The following is an 18,470-nucleotide window of genomic DNA, read 5'->3' as shown; positions in this document are numbered from 1 at the left end:
AGCAATAGTAGGCTACATGAAATATGGAAACAGTCGGAATCAACTACATAAACTCACTATTTTTTTCCTCTAAGGACTATGTTCTAATTGCAGGTGGATCCTTCTGGTCAGAATTGGATTTCATGCAGTTATGGCAACCTTTAGTAGCGATAACTTACAGAGTTTGATTTCTCTTTGCTGCGATTCATTCCACATAAAATTCAATGAAATCAAAGCCAAATGTTTTTGAAAAGGTATTTGAACAATATTGAACTAAAAACAATAAAAATGTTTTATTCATACTTAAAAACATTGTTTATTTAATAACAAACATGTCATAGTGATCAAAATCACAAATTACTTCTTAAATGTGTAGAAATAGCTTGCAAATGGTTTATTTACAACAACTACATATATCTTAAGCAATATCATTAAATACATGTAAAAATACTGAATAGTTTTATCTCAAACAATTGTTCTAGTTCAACTGTGTACACATTTTACTCAAAACAGATATCTAAATGGCAACTTAGAATTTATTGCTTTACTTCATTTTGACTGTAGGATACCAAATAAAACGAACTTATTCATTTTATTGAAAATTTTAACATATCACTAAGAAACCCATCACAGGTAAAAATTCTCATTTCTATTGTACCTCAATTTGATATAATTTTTGTTATAATATCATTGAATTTATTTGCTTTGAACATATTGGTGAAATCAGTAAAAAAAAAATTTAAAAAGCAAAATTTTAGAAAAAACAACATTAAGAATGAAATACATTCAAAATCTGAATACGTTGTTTGTAGAGTTTCTATATAGCTTATTCACAGAATAACAACAAAATTCAACAATCTAAATGGCAAAAAAACACACGTAAAACACTTCCACTTATTAACATTTGCACTTTCAATGTAATATTCATCTTAAACATGTTAAATTAAACCTACTATCATATTGTAAATTTTGAATTTACTGGGTGAAAGCAAATGCAACATTTACGATTTGACGATTTACGATTTGACACTCGGCAAAAGAATGACATGTTAACTCTTTAATGTAATGTACATGTAAAACTTATATATGCTGTAAGATTGGAAACCGCATTGTCATTTTCAAAACAGTTTAGTAGGAATCGTGCTGAGCATATATATGAAATATGGAAAGAACAATCCTTTAATAAAAGTTCGGAAATATATTGTAACATCGACTAAATAAACAACAGAGGCTATAATTTTTCCTTGAAGTTTTTGTGACTTAAGAAAATTTACAAATGAAATCTTCTCAAATATAAAAATATCACTTTTACAAAATGTGAACAGGTAAGAATAGTAATAAAAGAAAAACATTTGGGAATGTACAACTATAACAAGATTGTAATACTATGAATTAAATTCTTGAGAATTTTCGTCAGGATTTCTTTGTTGTTGCATTTGAGCTTCGAGACTCCGCCTCCATTCCTGTAACTAGATTTTGCCACATTTTATGAATAGAGTTTAATTTAGATATATGAAAGAACGCATACTTGTTCTTTGACTTGTTCCTTAATATATCGGCAACAATTTTGCCATTTAGCATATAAAGGTCATTCCAACGTTTTTGTTTTAGGTTGATTGCCTTTGCAAGGGCACCGGTGATGTAATAGTCGTCCACCCAAAAGAAGGGTGTGTAGAATGAGGCTTTATACATCTTTTCGACTACGTCCACGCTGAGTATAAAAGCTGAACCGGAACAGTACGGTGGGAAATATTCCGGTTCAAAGTCCGCTTTTGGAATATACCATTTACTTTTCTCGTCCCTGAGCACTTTCATTCGTACCCACTGATTACATAAAATGAGGTTCTTAGTTCCGTATTTGTTCACGGTTTTCAATTTTATTTCGTCAACAATTTTAAAAAGGTTTATCATAATATCATCGTCTGATTTTATTGCAAAAGTAGCATTCCGGCAGTAATGGGTTATCCACCGGAAGGCCGCTATTCCTTTGTACGTTAAATTTCTATAAGAGTCCATGAAATCTTCCTGCACAATATCTCCATAATGATTGTACTCCATCTTTATTTTCGTCATCACTTTCTCGTCTGCAACTTTGCCAAGAACAAAAACTAACCTAGCCTTGAATCTTTTCAGTAAATGTGGGTCACCCCACGTGTGTCGAATGGTTTGGCGTTTCCGAAAATTTGTCGGTGATGTATGAATATATGTAATGAAATAAACATCTTTCCCAACACACATATTGGCTGGGTTCAATATGTAGTTAAAATCGTGTGGATTTACGATAGGTGGCGCAGTCGTCATCAAACTTGAAAATGTCGCATTTGTGACACCATAGTTGGGCGTCCGATAAATTTCATTAGCTGCACGTGTTGACTGCTTTTCCAGAATGAACTGACCATCTAGATCACTAGGGATTCTTCTTTGCAAGAGCGTTCTTGAAGTTTTTTGTATTAGAAAAGAGTACATTAACACAATAAAAAGTAACAAGACGACCGTCCACTTGTACAGGAACGACGATCGGGGAAACATTGTTTTTATGTCACAGTGGCGTTATTTCACCATCTTTATTCCTTTACATCAACCGCATCTGTAAAACAGAACAGAAGATAGTTATAATTATAAATAAGACAAAGTAAATAAAAACTTTTTTATAATAAAACCACTATTATAGGTGATAAGGAAGACAACAAATCTTGGTAGAGTCAATGCCTCTGAATGCAATGACAGAAATGACGGAAATTACCAATATTTATAATACTATAAGCATTGAAATAATTTTTCTCTAGCATCCCCATCCTAAAATTACATATTTGTTTTATTTCATCAAAAATAATTCATACACCATGCTAAACCGTTATAATAATGTTTTAATAATGTGTTTGTGTTCACTGTATATTTCAAGATGAACAACTTCTTTATATGTACAATAATTATCCTTTTCTATGAGAAAAAAAAAAAAGGTTGAATGACCTCGATCGAGAATTTTATAGCCCAAGAAAGTAAGTGTTGTTACGAGTCTGTTACTTAAAGGTACATATATTTTATATTCGATTCATTTATGTGTTAAGATGTGTTGTTGACAACAACCGGTGTGGAAAAGTTTCAAGGTCGTCATGTTCCGAAGATTAAGAGTTAATTTCAAATCGAATTTGTGAAAGTTATGACGCAAAAACTCGTTCAAAAAGGAAGAACGTATATACCGGTACTGATCAATATTTCCCACCCTCCATTTTCCCTATCTGATAGTTCAATAAACATCAAAACAATCATACACTTCCTTGGTGTTGATCTTAACGTCCAAAAAACACGAAGAATCCGGAAATAAAGCTGTGAAAGATGATGAAGGAAGAGAAGCAATGTGTTCATATTCTAAGGATCTTTAAGACCTACTCAGAATTAAAGCAGTATAAAGATTCAAAGTCAATATTCGACCATCAGTGAAACCTTGTAGTGTTCAACATTATTGCCTTGTCAGCCATTCTTTAAAAACTGATATTTAAGTCTTCAGAAAAAATACAAAGCGCCTATTGTAAAACGTTAAGGCCCATTGACCCATTCAAATGATTATTCTTCCTTAAAAAATCACGTTTAAAGACATTTCATATCAAATTTTGTATTCCAATGTTGATTAAGATATACAAGCTAAAGAGTCCATAAAACAATACAAAATAGGAGCAGAGCAAACACAGACCTCCAAAACATCAGAGGTAGGATCAGGTGCCATGGAGGAGTGAGCATTCCTGCCGGCCGGTCAAATCTACTGTGTGCTCTTTGTCATGAACGGGAAAAAACAAAAATTCTGTCGCCAATACAGTGTGTAAATAATGGACTAACAATTAATATGAAAACGTCAGTCAGCATTTGACTCAATGATAAGTTGTATTTGCTGACAATTTCATTGTATCGACCATAGAACTTGCGAAATGATGACTTTAAACGAGACTGCCGATATTCTTGTTTCATCAACTTGTTTATAAATAATTTACCTCGTTTTGAAAATTGCACATACGTAGAGCATGCGTTTGCATATCGAATCAACTGAGAGATCTAAACTACACATGCAGGTGATGAAGGTATACATAATTGCTGCATAAGTAAGGGAAGTTAACGATTGAAGAGTTAAAGTCATCATGTTTAGATTCCCATTAACGTCTTTTTCAAGAAATACTAGTTTTCAAATATGAAACGTATGTGTCAGACTCTGTAGTATGTTTTATCTCAAACTCACTGGGATATATCGTATCGGCATAAGAATGGAACTAACCATTGTTAATTGACAATAGGTCGTCTATATATATATCTAAATGTCGAGTTGAAGGCAACAAGTGTTTTCTTCTTTTCACGTTTTAGATCTTGGACAAATTCTGCTTCATATGAATACAAAAATACATGTCTGATAATAACCGGGCGCAATTGGTACTCATGGGAATTCGAATAGATTGTTGGAAGACCTGGCCTCCAAAAACCACATAAATATTGTCAATCAGAAACTCAAGCATCTTTTTGATATCAACTTCAGAGTACTTGTGTGTACAATCAGAATGTTTTCAACAAAATAATTTTGAAATGAATAATGAGCAAGATAACACAAGCAAGAAAAGTTTCAATATAGTAACCAGAGAAGCAATCATTATGGTCCTGTCTTAAAAAAAAAACTTTTAAGTTCTTGTTGGTTTTGCTTCAACTCTTAAAGTAAATGACTGTGTAACATTCAAACTGCTAACTTACAGATAGTAGTATTGTAATATAATACAGTAAATCAAAAGTTACACGAGGGTTTGCCAAAAAAGCTCAACATCTAACTTTTACCGCACAATGGTAATAGTACAATTATTTACTGGTAGTCAAACAACAGAAAGTCTTTTTTCATAGAAATATATATATAGATATGCAATCTGGTCCTAACCATGCTAACTAGCTGAAAAAATTAAAACATCGAAAGTTAAGAGCATTGGGTTAAGAGGCGGTGAAAAAACATTTCCTGTTGTTTCAATTAATTGATATTTTATAAACGCAATGCCCATGCAAGGGCTGCACTGCTCACACGTGTCAAAAATTTGGAAAAACTGTTGAAAAGAAAAATCTTGCTCTTTGTAATTATGCTTTAGTTTCTTTGCTGAAATGCTAAATACATGTACTAGTATTCAAATAGTTTTTAGAGAAAAAAACTTCTATTCCTGAGGATTTATATGGAGAATTTCTGTCCACATATACAAATTATTTTTCTATCGATTCTGTGGACATCCTTTGACCAAGATTCACATGCAAGAAAAATGTAAACAGATAAGAATTTGGAATTGAAATATTAAAGAAACGATCAAATAGTACATTACAATGACGCATTCCCAAGATTGAATGTAATAAATTCAAACAGCTTTGATCTTTTTTTAATTAATAAATGTAAAAACTTAATTATACCCGTGATCTTTATACTGTATCCCGACACTTAGCATAATTACTCATAGTCTACATCCGCGAAAATTTATGGTCACACTGATTGTAATACATTGTAATTATATATCAAATCACAGTCGAGGCTTTTTTATCATCTTTAGAAATTACAGCTATTATTCTTATTATTATTATTTTTAAACATCAAAAGTCACAAATTTTGTCTATACACTGTTGATAACTTATCAAATGTTACAATCATGAACTTAGTGTCCACACACTTGTGTTAACTTATCAAACGTAGTTGCATGTTATGTCAGATTTGCGTGATTTACAAGGTCATTTTGCGCGCACGTTTTGTGAGAGCGCGCAGGCTAAAAGCTAAATGTATATATAATGGATATAATATAACTTTTCTATTTTGTGACGAAATGTTTTGATCAAATGTAAGGATATATTAGTAGTATGCACAAGATGACACGGTCAAAATTTGATGAAAGAGCTATCCTCATGCACAACGCTTCGTTTTATTGGCTGATATATAATTACAATTTTGGGTTTGATCTTTTTTTCTTTTGATAAAATCATTTGAAATTTTGAACATAGTCATACATTACTGAAGTCATTACATCCTGTAATATAAGATTTATCATGAAAGCATGTGCATGCACAAATGTGCTTGAAAAATTTCCGACGGTGGATAGCAAAAATGTCCAATATAATTGATACAGCGTGGACTATTTAAATTATTTTGAAATGCTTTGAAACTTTATATTATACAGTATATATTAGAAGTATAATAATTTGACATGGTCAAAAAAGTAAGATCTTTTGCGCGCATGAACGTGTGCTTGCTCTGATTGGCTGAAATTAAATTCTAATATCTTTCTTGTTTCGTCATAATCCTTTGAAATTTTGAACACAGACTCATATTATGAAAATCTACAGCAATTATATATAATCATTTTAATGAAAGCATGCGCATGCCTGCGTGCTGCAATCTGATTGGCTGAAACATTAAATGGCTATATCTCCTTTGTTTTTTGACGAAATGCTTTGAAATTTAAAACATAGTCATGCATTACATATCCTACAATATGATAAAGAAAAAAATATAAATCACACGCATGCACGTGTGCTGCAATCTGATTGGCTTAAACTTGAAATGGCTATAACTCCCTTTAAAACTTTTTCAACAAAGAGGATGGGATTTCTTTTATAAAAGTTTCATCTTTCGACTGCTACAAGAAGGTATGGTCATCATGCACGTGCAGTACACCTAGGTGGCCATTTGGATAGTGAAATGAAAAATACACTTGAAAGATTGATTTTTCAATTAACATTTTCACCAAATGAATATATTGTATATTAAAATTTGTCATAAGAAGTGTAGCAAGATGATTTTTTCATAACGCACATACATTTGCACATCATCAATCATGGGTGCAATGCAAAATTTGAGTATAATTTTCATAAGGAAAAATCTCTTTCTTCTTTCTCTGTCCAAACGGTGTTAAAGTTTAAAACGCACATAGTTTGTCTTATTTAATGAAGCTTACAGGGAATATGGCACCAAAAAGGAGTTATATTTAAGAAGTAAAATCAAATTTATTAGCACTAGTTATATATCAAAAAACATGTCAGTTTTTTTTTCATCTTTAGAAATTACAGCTAAATATTTTTTTTCCATACACAAATAGTAATAAACATCAAAAGTCACAATCATGATCTAAGTGTCTATACACTGATTGTAATAACTTATCAAATGTTACAATCATGAACTCAGTGTCCACACACGGATTGTGTTAACTTATCAAACGTTGTTGATCAATTGTAGTCCTCACAGTACTCGTGATTTACATAGTTGTCAGAGTCTATACCTCCCCCATATTTTGTGAGTTTATCTCGGTAGGCTATTTAGCTATATGTATATTGGGAATCCTCCTGAATAATATACACTTATCCAATGGTTGTGAGTAGGATAGCTCTTTTATCAAACCCGTGACAGGGAACTATTGCCCGAGGGCTTGAATAGTCCCTGTCAAGGATTTGATGAAAGAGCTATCCCACTCACAACCAGTGGATAAATGTTTTATTATACTGATATATAATTACAATTTTGGGTTTGATTTTTTTTTTTTTGAGTAAGATAATACTACAAGAATAATCTGACATCATGATGACGTCTCAATGCTACTGAAGTCATTATGACATCATCAGTCAATAGATTTATTGCTGGAATCAAAATTGGTGGCAAAAATTGCATGAAAAATTTCCGAGGGTGGATAGCAAAAATTATTATACTTCTATAGCTTTGCTATGCTTGGACTATCAAAAATAGCTATTTTACCTTCTTAACTTTATATTGGAAACATTCTAATAGAAGTATAATAATTTTTGCTATCCACCCTCGGAAAATTTTCATGCAATTTTTGCCGTCAATTTTGATTGCTAGCGATAAATCTTTAAACTGATGATGTCATAATGACTTCAGTAGCATTATGACGTCATCAGGGTTTCAGATTATTCTTGCAATATTATCTTACTTCAAAAAAATACGAACCTCAGAAATTATATTATACATCAGTATAATAAAACGCTTATCCACTGGTTGTGAGTGGGACAGCTCTTTTATCAAACCCTTGACAGGGACTATTCCCCTCGGGCAATAGTTCCCTGTCGCGGGTTTGATAAAAGAGCTATCCCACTCACAACCAGTGGATAAGTGTATAATATACAATGCTCTTGAATGCTGTTTATCACGTCCGGCTTAAAATATGGCAATTGCAACTAATCTGACTTTAAAACTTTATTCAAATACAAAGTAGTTACTACATTTCTTTTTTAAAAGTTTCATCTTTCGACTTTTATTGGGGACACCTACGTTGAAGTACACCTAGGTGGCCATCTATCGATAGTTTCCTTTCCGTTCAGCATTACTCCTTACAATTAACATTTTCATCCAAATTCAGAAAAAAAATCTATATCTTCAGTTTGTCATAAGAAGTGTAGCTAGAGATGATTTTTTTATAATGGGTATACCAATTTGCACATCATCAATCCATGGGTGATTCCACAAATTTGAGACAATTTTCATAAGTGAAGAAGATGATATGGCTCTTTCTTCTTTCTCTGTCCAACATGGTTCAATGAGCTTTATAATACATATGCTCTTTTATTTCAAAGTTAGCCGCGAGTAAAAGTAAACAGATTAAATTATATTTAAGAAGTAAAATCAAATTTATTATGCTTTGGTCATGACCGCAACTATCAAAAAACATGCAGTTTATATTTTTCTACATATTTAAAAGAAATATTTTTTTACCAATGAAAAGAAAATTAATACTCTGTAATAATAGTAGTTAGAAGTTGTAGAATTTTAGAATACGTTTCTATTCTGTGGAGGGCCAAATGAAGGGCCAAATTATGCTCCAGATGTAAAAACTATGCTGTTTGTGTATTGACAAAATCAATTTTTTTTGTTGTTAAAAACCACTATTAATACGTTTTAGGAAGTAACAGGCATAAAATAAAGTAAAATTATATCATTAAGGCTTATTTTTTTTACTTATAATTAATAGCATGTAATTTTATTTGCGCGAAAGACTGGTGCTGTGGTCATGACTAAAATTTTCGGTCATGACATCAATTTTTTGGTCATGACATTGCTTTGAAATACATAGAAGAAATGTCAATGAATAACTCTAAAATAACAAAACCCAAACACCAATAAAAATAAAAATAAAAACAATGTAACATTGAATAAAATAAAAGCTCTAACTCTGCATGCTTTTTGTCTGTCAAGTCCAACTCTTTACGAAACACTAAAAAAAGTCAATTGTTTTATGCTTTATTAAATAAAAATCAATTATAATGTTAATAGTTTAAAATATTTAATGATATATGTTGTCATTATAGCAGAATTAATAAATGATAAAAAGTTTGAGTTGAAAATAGTAACTATTGTCATGACCACAACATATTAAGTTGCGGTAAATGACAGTTTTGGTCATGACATAAATTGAGTTATTACCTGATCAGCTCGCCATACATATTATATGGATGGTACAATGATGTACATAACATTGCAGAAACACTAAATAAAGCCGTTTGGTACAAGTTTACTATGTGAAATATTTGTATTGTCGTGTTTTAGAGCATTCGGTCATGATTTACCATAAAGGAACTAATAAAAAAAGATACATACAACAGGATTTTTCTTCTAAACCTTTTGACCTACACTGTTCCTTTCCTGCCATCAAAACTTTTGGTAGTTTATAAGCCTTCTTTTATGGAGAATAATAATTCAAAGGGCAGTAACTCTATTTTAAATAGCAGATTGTACAATCGTTTCGGTCATGACGAACTATTAACACAAAAATATACAACAGAATTTTAGTGGTATGATCGATAAAGCTATAATGAATAAAAAAGAAACATATTTGGGAGGAATTTATTAGAGTAAATAGGACAAATAAAACTGTAAAACAAAAACTAGACGTGTCCAAAAAAAACTACAAAAAGTGGAAAGTCTATCATAGGGACACTGATATACGTCATTGATACATGATACAGTGACATTATTTTTCATTATTAAAATTAAACTTTAACATTTTTGCATATCACTACAAAAAAGAATATCTTTTTATTTAATATTTAGAACAAAATCATGGAAATTTTTTTTATATTTAACAGGAATATTAGAAGTTTTTTTTTTTTGAGTGACAAAAATTGTCTCAAATTTGTGGAATCACCCCCATATGTATTGCATCTTTTATGGGGAAAGGGGGGGGGTGAATAGATAGTAACAAATACGGATTATATTTCTAAGCTTTGGGTCATTCATCATCCATTTTTCAGTTGTTGGGACCGAATGGAAGTCCTCAGGTTACCGTAAGCACACCTGTCTCGGTTAAAGAGTACACGCCTAAAATATCGGTCGTAAAGGTGTCATATTAGTATTATCTAAAAGTAAACACTATTATATTGCACAATCTGGAAACGATAAGTAAAAAGTGTTGATTTAGGCCGTCATAATATTCTCTAAGCGATGAAATTTTGGAATATCAGTGCAAGACCCTAAATATAACGGGAGATGCATTTTTCTGGGTGGGAGTGTAGGGTCTTCCCTAATGCTCAAGGTACATGTAGCTTAAGTTATATAACTGAATACAGACAACCACCACACAATATAAACTCAAGACACACCCATTAGACGTACCCCAGTCCACCCGGAAAAAATTAAAATATCAAATTCAAAGCGAAACTATTTACAAGCTATAAATAGTCTGTCCCTCAGACATCCTTCCCTGTTTGAAAACCATTACCTTTCTCTGTTTGACTCTTCTACACTCGATGCAAATCGTTGGACGTACGTGACTGAGCATGAAACTGGGTTATGGTTATGGTTAACTGAGGTTATCACTGGCGGATTTAGAAGGGGGGGGGGCACCCCACCCCCCTTTGTGTCTACAACGCACATAAGATTTAACAAATCAACTTTTTTGTGTGACTGTGGGCCCCTACTCCCTACCCCGACAACCCCCTTTTTTTTCAAGATTCCTGGATTCGCCACTGGTTACATCATGCGGTAAGAAAAGGAAAATGTTCAGGGTTTGGAAAATGTAACGTGAAAATCAAGCTTATACATCAATATACCATAATTACATCGATTTCAGCAGGTTTTAGCCGGCTTTTTTAACCCCCCTCCCCCGCTTCTTCTCCAGACTTAAGCTGAGAGTCCCTTCACCGACTGTGACACTGCCACATTCTCAGACGTATTCAATTTAATAACAAACTTGGGCTGAAATCAAGTTCAATCCATTCGAATAGAACACTCTAGCAAAGTATATCTAGAACATGAATGATATAGCCTTACTTTAACAATGAATATAGTGTTCTCTATGTACAACTTTCTGTTAAATAAATACATGTATACAGACATTGTTTAGGTTTGTCTTACCGGTAGAGCTAAGTACACACAGCCATGTATCTCTAACCGAAAGCATATTCATTCAGAAGTGGAACACTTTTTTCCTCCTTGAAGAAACAATGCAGACACTATCAAACAAGCAATCTTGTTAATTAGAAACAACAGTATAAAAGGCGACCCGCCTACTAAACCAGATCACAATATGTGCAAGTCTCAAGTTTCTTAATGCCGGTTGTTCACCAGTTATAGTAGGTGTATATAATTTATATACATGTGTCTTATATAAAGGCTCTTTTTTTAATTGTCAAATCGTTCATGTACATGCGTATATTTAATCTTAGGAATCAACTGGGTTGATCGACTCAGTATTAACGTCTCAAAAGTTGAATGAATTTATAGATAAATACGCAAGCCAAATCATTCAAGTATCGATTTTTCTGAAATACTTTCAAGTATTCGATATTATAGTGATTGAATTGTGTACACCGTTATTTCACAATATTTAGTTATTACCTTTCAGAGAAGAAATTCTTTTAGATCCATCCTTTGTGATAACAGATTTCGATACGTACAGAATCTGTTTTTAAAATAATAATCCGATCACGACTCATGTACACAGATCGATAGATATTTCCCCATTATTTTCACTTTTAGTTCCCTGTGTTAAACACGTTTCCTCCTCTCTTCAAAATATTTCCGGCATGTGTGTATAGAGTGGTGTTAAATAGGAACCCCGAACAGCCAGTATTGTATGCAGTCTTCGTACACAAATTTAAAGGCCATTTAAATACAAATGCATTGTGATACAACTTCCAAAGGAACGGGAGACGCAGAAAGGTCAAAAGTCGATGTGTAGTAAAAAGAAAAAATAAAAGGGGGCGTGTTCTAAAGATAGCGCTGGCAATATGTGACTAAATGCATCCCATCTTATTCAAACAAAGGCTTATAGAGCGTTATCTTACTTCCGATAGTGTTTAAACTTAATTACGCACAAAAGCTGGTCTTTTTTTCTCCTGTCCTTGTAATAATACCAACTCGGATTTACATGTAAGATTAATATGTCATTAATATTTATGAAGATCAGCGGTACACTATGATCGAATTGGTTGGTATCTAGGATATAAAGGGTATAAAAGTTACATCATAGTTTAACAAGCAAGGAATATATGTTGCGATGTAGTGTACAATCTCTTGTCTACTTCATGTCTAAGAGCGGGGTTTATCCTTGAAATCAATGTGCGACATGCATTTATACAGTATTCGTCAAAAGGCACGGATCTGGGAATTTATTTTAGGGGGGTCCACCCCTAGTGGAAAAAAATCCAAACCCAGAAATTTCCTGATAAGCAAAAGAGAAAAAAAAACGTAATCTCCTATCCAAAGTCCCCCCTCCCCCTCTAGATCCGCGCATGATTAATTTAATCTTCATTAAGTGAACTACAACACTGTCCGAAAACTAGTCATTTCTTGCACGTGGTGTTTCCTTTTTTGGAAAAGGGAAAAAAAAGAGAGGGTGACACTCATTCAAGTTAATTTCACAGTGACTGAAGTATTCTCCAAACATTTCAAGGCGTAATATAGATATAAGCGGAATGTACTCAAACAGGATCTTTTTAATTCTCGTTTATCAGTCTACACCGAACTAAGATTCTCCAAACAGGAGGGACTTTATCTATCATGGTCCGGAAGAGGCCCTAACATGTGCAGATGACACGTTGCGCAATCGGGTTAATCTCATAAATGCAGTTCACTGTTTGACGTAAAACATAACTCTCTCTCTCTCTCTCTCTCTCTCTCTCTCTCTCAACCATCAGCTCTCCAATCCATGACTTGAATCTCTAAATAAGTTCCAGACTCGTGTCATGGAAATCATCAATGCTTATGTATTGTCATGGTAATGCTGATTCAGCAACATTCTCAACGAATTAAACTTCCTTTTTTCATACTCAGCAGCAAACATGGAACCGATATTTATAATCTCTGAGAGTTAATCTATATGTTTTATTGTAAAATCACAAAAATATCTTATGAAATGTATACACAGTGGTTTCACGTATATATATAAACCTGTGGTCTTCAAAAACATGTGTCGGATAAAATGCAAAATTTTTAACCACAGCGTCCTTCCCCCTCTCCTCCTTTTAATGGAATTGAAATTGAGTATGTAACCCCCCCCCCTCCCGTAATTTTTTATCTTCCACTCCATTACACGAAAAAGCAAATTGAAGAGATATTCATTTTTTCCGTTTGCGAAAAATTGTTTACTTTTATTTATTCAGTTTAACATGGTTAAAATTATTTTGTCCAGGAATGTTAAATAAGTAAACTAATCAGGTGAGTGCTATGGCCCATGGGCCTATGGGCAGATTATTTGCTCTCTGTCATATCACATCTTAAGGATCAAAAGTGAATACAGTTGTATTTTTGTGCATTTAAACAATGATGTTTAATGTATACATCAGAGCTGAATTTGATACACATTTCCTGATGTAACGTTAAGATGTACAGTTTCCATTAACACGGCGATCTGACCTAAAACTTGTTTTTTTAAGTTTTACCTGTAAAAACCTTAAATTGACTTCTCCTCTTTTATGTGTGTATTTACGTTGAATCATTCACCTGATGGGAGGGTTCCGAGACAGATAATATTGTTTTAAGTTGATTTAACAAACGGGAGATACCATTACAGGAGAGGGATTCTATATAGAGATAGGTTACATTCCTGTGTTAATAGACACTTTTTCAAATTCTGAGCAAATAGAGTAGAAAATTTAGAGACAGAAATTTTGAAATGGTTTTTACGAGAGAAACTTTCACTTTATACAAGTTCTACCATCGAAATAACCACTCCCTTGCTGTCATGTTCAAATTCTTAAATATTTATGGTTGTTTTGATGACTTTCAGGTCTAGTAAGTTGTCGATATTACGAGCATTTCATTTAGAACCAGTTTAAAATATAATTGTCAATATAATGTGCATGGCATATTTAGTTTATTAGTATATGAGACTGCAATATATATGATCATAACCATGACCAGCTACTTGCTAACTTAAAGCTTCAATGATCGACTTCTTACCTGGTAACAATACATGTACATCACTTTTTTAGTAACTGGTTTGACTTGTCTAAATTACTATGATTTGATCTGAAGGTCCTGGAACATATACTTTTGGTCTATCGGTCCGTATGACTTGTCTGTTTAGCTGTTTGTCTGTTCGTCTGTCTAGTTGTTAGTCCACAAAATATTTAACCTTCCTCAATAAATTTTGATTAGTTGGAGTTACATGCATAATTCACATATTATGTATTCCTTGTGACGAGATCAACATGTCTGACCTCTTGACCTTGACGTTTGACCAACTTAAGTTTTGCAAAAAAAATTACCAGACTTAAATATTGGCAATAACATTTAAAGAATTTTAATTTTAAACTACTTTCGAAAACTGTGTAAAGCCCTTCTTTGGATACCGACAATTTTGACCCATTTATTGAGTTTGACCTAGAAGTTCGATCTAATTTGAAAACCTTTATATTTTTGTCATAAATTTTGAATGGTTGGTACTAGGACTTTCATATTTTTTGAGAGAAGACCGTCCATAAGGTACAAGCAAATTAGTCCCTTTGACATTAAAGTTTTGCCTTTTTTGAACTTTCATTTGCCATAAGACTACGATCTCATTCCCGTCTTGGTTTGGCATCAACCTTTCCAGTTTACTTTTAACTTTTCAAAACTAATTTTTTTCAAAATATTCAATGAAGTAAATAAGTTCATATATTAGCTAGATATTTGTAGACGTTTGCACGTGAGAGTTCTCGGTCGACAAGCCGAGTACAGGTCCTACACTGGCAAATGGTGCATATGGCGTCTCAACATGAGTAAAAAAGGAATTCTCGAATGGATGTTTTAAAACAAACAGACAACCAAGCAAACAAACCTCATCAAAGGACTGTATATTTATATAATGCGGACAAAGAGAGTGTGAAGATTATTTTTTGTCAGTTTGTACGTGTATTTTGACAATAAACATGCTGATATATGTTGTCTGGTATATTCCCTAAAACATGTTTAAAAAAAACAATGTTACTAATTTAGTCTTATTCATCCTCTGCCAATGTCACACATTTAGTGATATTTATTTCCAGGTTCTGTGCTACAAGACAGAAAGGGGGATCACTCGAATTTGGTCTTGAACAAAGGTTTGCTTGAAATAAAACTTCAAATACTGAAATGTAAAACTTATTCGTGTAAATGCCAATCTTTTGAATTCTTCATCGGACCTTGAAAAAATTGCACTCACTTTTTTATTACAACAGAAAGAAAATACCAAATTCTCTTCATAACTTCTAACAATAGAGCAATGTGGTCAATTAAACCTTTGCATAGAAGTGAATGCAGCGGCAAGTGAGAGAAAATGTGTTGTTTTTCAGCAACACATATCTCGCTTATTGCATTGCTTTCTTTGAGATGTTAATTATCTACTAATGGTTGAAGGTAAGATTTATCTATAAACATTATAATATTGGAGGAATCAATACATGTATATTTCGGACATTATGTGTGTATACGTGCCTTTTGGAAGAAGTTAGTGTTTTTATTTCTTAAGGTGAAATGTAGACTATACATGTAGAGTTTATAGCAATTTTTGATTGCCACTAATCATTGCATGTGGGTTAAGTATGCAGTTCTTTAATTAATCTATGCTCCATTGTTAATTTCTGCATGTTTTAAGGACATGCGGGTATACCGACATGCATGCCTGACATTCATGTACACTAGTGACTCTGCATATACACGTTTTACTAGTAGTTCGAGAGCTTAAAATATACTGATGCATATTGTAATTATATTCTTAATGAAATATGCATTTTTTACGCATTTTATTCCATTAACATGATTAAATCGCATTTACAGTTGGTGTTATTATTTTCTTATTGTTGAATGAAAAATATATTTTCTGCAAAGGTCTGAAAACGATAGCCACTTATACATCTTATACAGGCTTTTGCTATTGTTATTCAGATTATTAACATTTAAGTATTTTCTTTTAGCACATATTTCATGTTGATTTAATTTTTAATTACATGTAGATTGATTTTATCACTAACACTACAAAAATGCACCACAATAATTGATAATCAATTCAAGCTAAGAGGGTACTAGCGTATGCAACTGACGATCAAACCATCATTTTGTAACATTGTAAACAGCTCCGTACATCGATTCTTATTAATTGATAGATCGATAAGCATGATAAGTGTATCAATAAAAATTCGAGTTGAGGTTTACAAGATCGAACAAGTCATGGAACTGGTGCATCCAAAGGAATAAAGGGATAAATAAAATCCTCAATTTTAGTACCTGGTATTTGATAAGGAAATGTGTAATGTGTAAAACTCTTTCAGAATCAACAGTTTTCAATGTTGTTATTCCATAATTATAAATAATACAATATCATGGATCTCCGAAAAAAAAAGAAGTTCAGTGGGGGATGGGTTATCCGCTCTAACAGATAATGTTTTTTGGCTCATCAACATGATCAATGGAACATGTACAAATGCTGTCATACGCTCATGTCTATAATATTGAGAACCTGTAATATTTGTATGATTATCTAGACACGGTCGATGCCCATTCGCAGGAAATGGCGATCATATATATATGTACTGTAGAATGCAGACTTGGCATTGTTTTCAAAAGAGCGTTTACAGATCAATCGAGATATTTATCAAAATAAGCACTCTTGTTCATGAAAACGAATCAATTTACAATCCTGAATAATATGGCTAATTATAGCACAGAGGCCAAACAGAAAATTGGAAAATATAATTAAATTACATATCTGTATTAAAAAATTAGTATTTTACATCGAGTAACATTGGCTTCATACACATTCATTAAGTGGCAATCAACACACTTACTTGACCCAAATTTTCGGCGTTCGTAATGGAGATTAATTTTACACTTGGTTCCCCATCAAACGATGCCAGGAATCGCACCATTCCGGTACAGGTCTCGTATCTGTGTCACTTAACTCTCTACCCATAGTAACAGTGATTGAATAGACACAATTGATAGAAGCGTAGTAACTATCAAAAGGAAGATATTTAAAATGAACATGTGTATACCCTAATCGATATCAGAATATGCTGCTGCATGGTCCAAGAATAGGTCATCGATCCTTAGATCACGTGACCAGTAAAGCATCGGTTGGATGAAAATATAAATTGATAGAAAGATTGACATGACTGACGCATCGTTATCATCTGTTACAATTGCCACAATATCATTTTTGGATTAGGTTTAAATTGACAGGCATATGTCACAATATATACAGCAATATGATATTAGGCTAGCTGTAGTTCAATTTTGCATCACTAAGTACAGTAAAAGCTATTTAATTAGTGCATACACGAAAAATTTACGAATGTAGCTACAGCGATTTTTTTTTAAATCGTCGGCTAAATTCAGATTTCCTTAATAATTTCTCATAAAAATAACGGACTCAGATACAATGAATAGAATCAATATCCTCATAACCATTTATGGATAAAGCCAAGGCCCGTATCAAGGAAGCAACTAAAGTGGGGGGGAGGGGGGGGGGCAAATCATTCATTTTAAATTTTCAACAACACAAATTTCTTGACACTAAAGCAAAACAAAACAAAAAAAAAAAATAAATAAATAAAATTTAAAAAATTAAGAAAAAGAAAAAAGAAAAAGGGAGGGGGTATAATCAGACGCATTCATTGAAGGGGCACAAGCATACCTGAATTTCCTATATATATATATATATATACTGTTTTCTGAGTTTAAAAAAAAAATCTGCCTCTAATAATAATAATATATATAGCATTTTTTTTTTTGGAAAAATTTTTTGGGGAACCCCCCCCCCCCCCCGCTTCCTGTGTCCATGAAGCTAATTGATTTTGTACCCCTTTATTAAAGATCACATATGATGGATCAAGTTTTATCTACGATACATTCTATTTTAATATATTAATAATTGATATTATTCAAATTATATAACTAATGTAAAATTATAAAAATAATTTTCCGAGTACATGTATGTTTCTACATATAAAAATATATTCAAAGTAAAAACACGGGCACCTTTAATTTTTTCGAATAGGGCCATTCTTTAAACGTGTAAAATTTGTCATATAAC

At 32.6% G+C, this 18,470-nt stretch overlaps 1 protein-coding gene across 3 annotated transcripts; it reads right to left on the bottom strand.

The window, feature by feature from the left end:
* Positions 1 to 257: 257 nt before the first annotated feature.
* LOC134274966 (beta-1,3-galactosyltransferase 1-like) lies at positions 258 to 17,389 on the bottom strand. Of its 3 annotated transcripts, none has more exons than XM_062757211.1 (2): positions 17,224 to 17,389; positions 258 to 2,566 (listed from the first exon to the last, which is right to left on the bottom strand). In XM_062757211.1, the coding sequence occupies exon 2, from the start codon at positions 2,506 to 2,508 to the stop codon at positions 1,393 to 1,395; it is 1,116 nt and encodes a 371-aa protein (XP_062613195.1). In that variant the 5' UTR covers positions 2,509 to 2,566; positions 17,224 to 17,389; the 3' UTR covers positions 258 to 1,392. The 3 variants fall into 3 exon arrangements, with proteins under 3 accessions (XP_062613195.1, XP_062613193.1, XP_062613194.1); XM_062757209.1 differs by lacking the exon at positions 17,224 to 17,389 and adding an exon at positions 11,816 to 12,234; XM_062757210.1 differs by lacking the exon at positions 17,224 to 17,389 and adding an exon at positions 11,333 to 11,475.
* Positions 17,390 to 18,470: the final 1,081 nt, after the last annotated feature.

Source organism: Saccostrea cucullata, unplaced genomic scaffold (assembly GCF_032062105.1).
Source record: "Saccostrea cucullata isolate Sc308-1 unplaced genomic scaffold, CSIRO_AGI_Scuc_v1 ctg147, whole genome shotgun sequence".
In the NCBI taxonomy this organism is placed as follows: Eukaryota; Metazoa; Mollusca; class Bivalvia; order Ostreida; family Ostreidae; genus Saccostrea; species Saccostrea cuccullata.
Note: the sequence above shows the minus strand (reverse complement) of the source record. Positions and strands in the feature narration are given on the sequence as shown.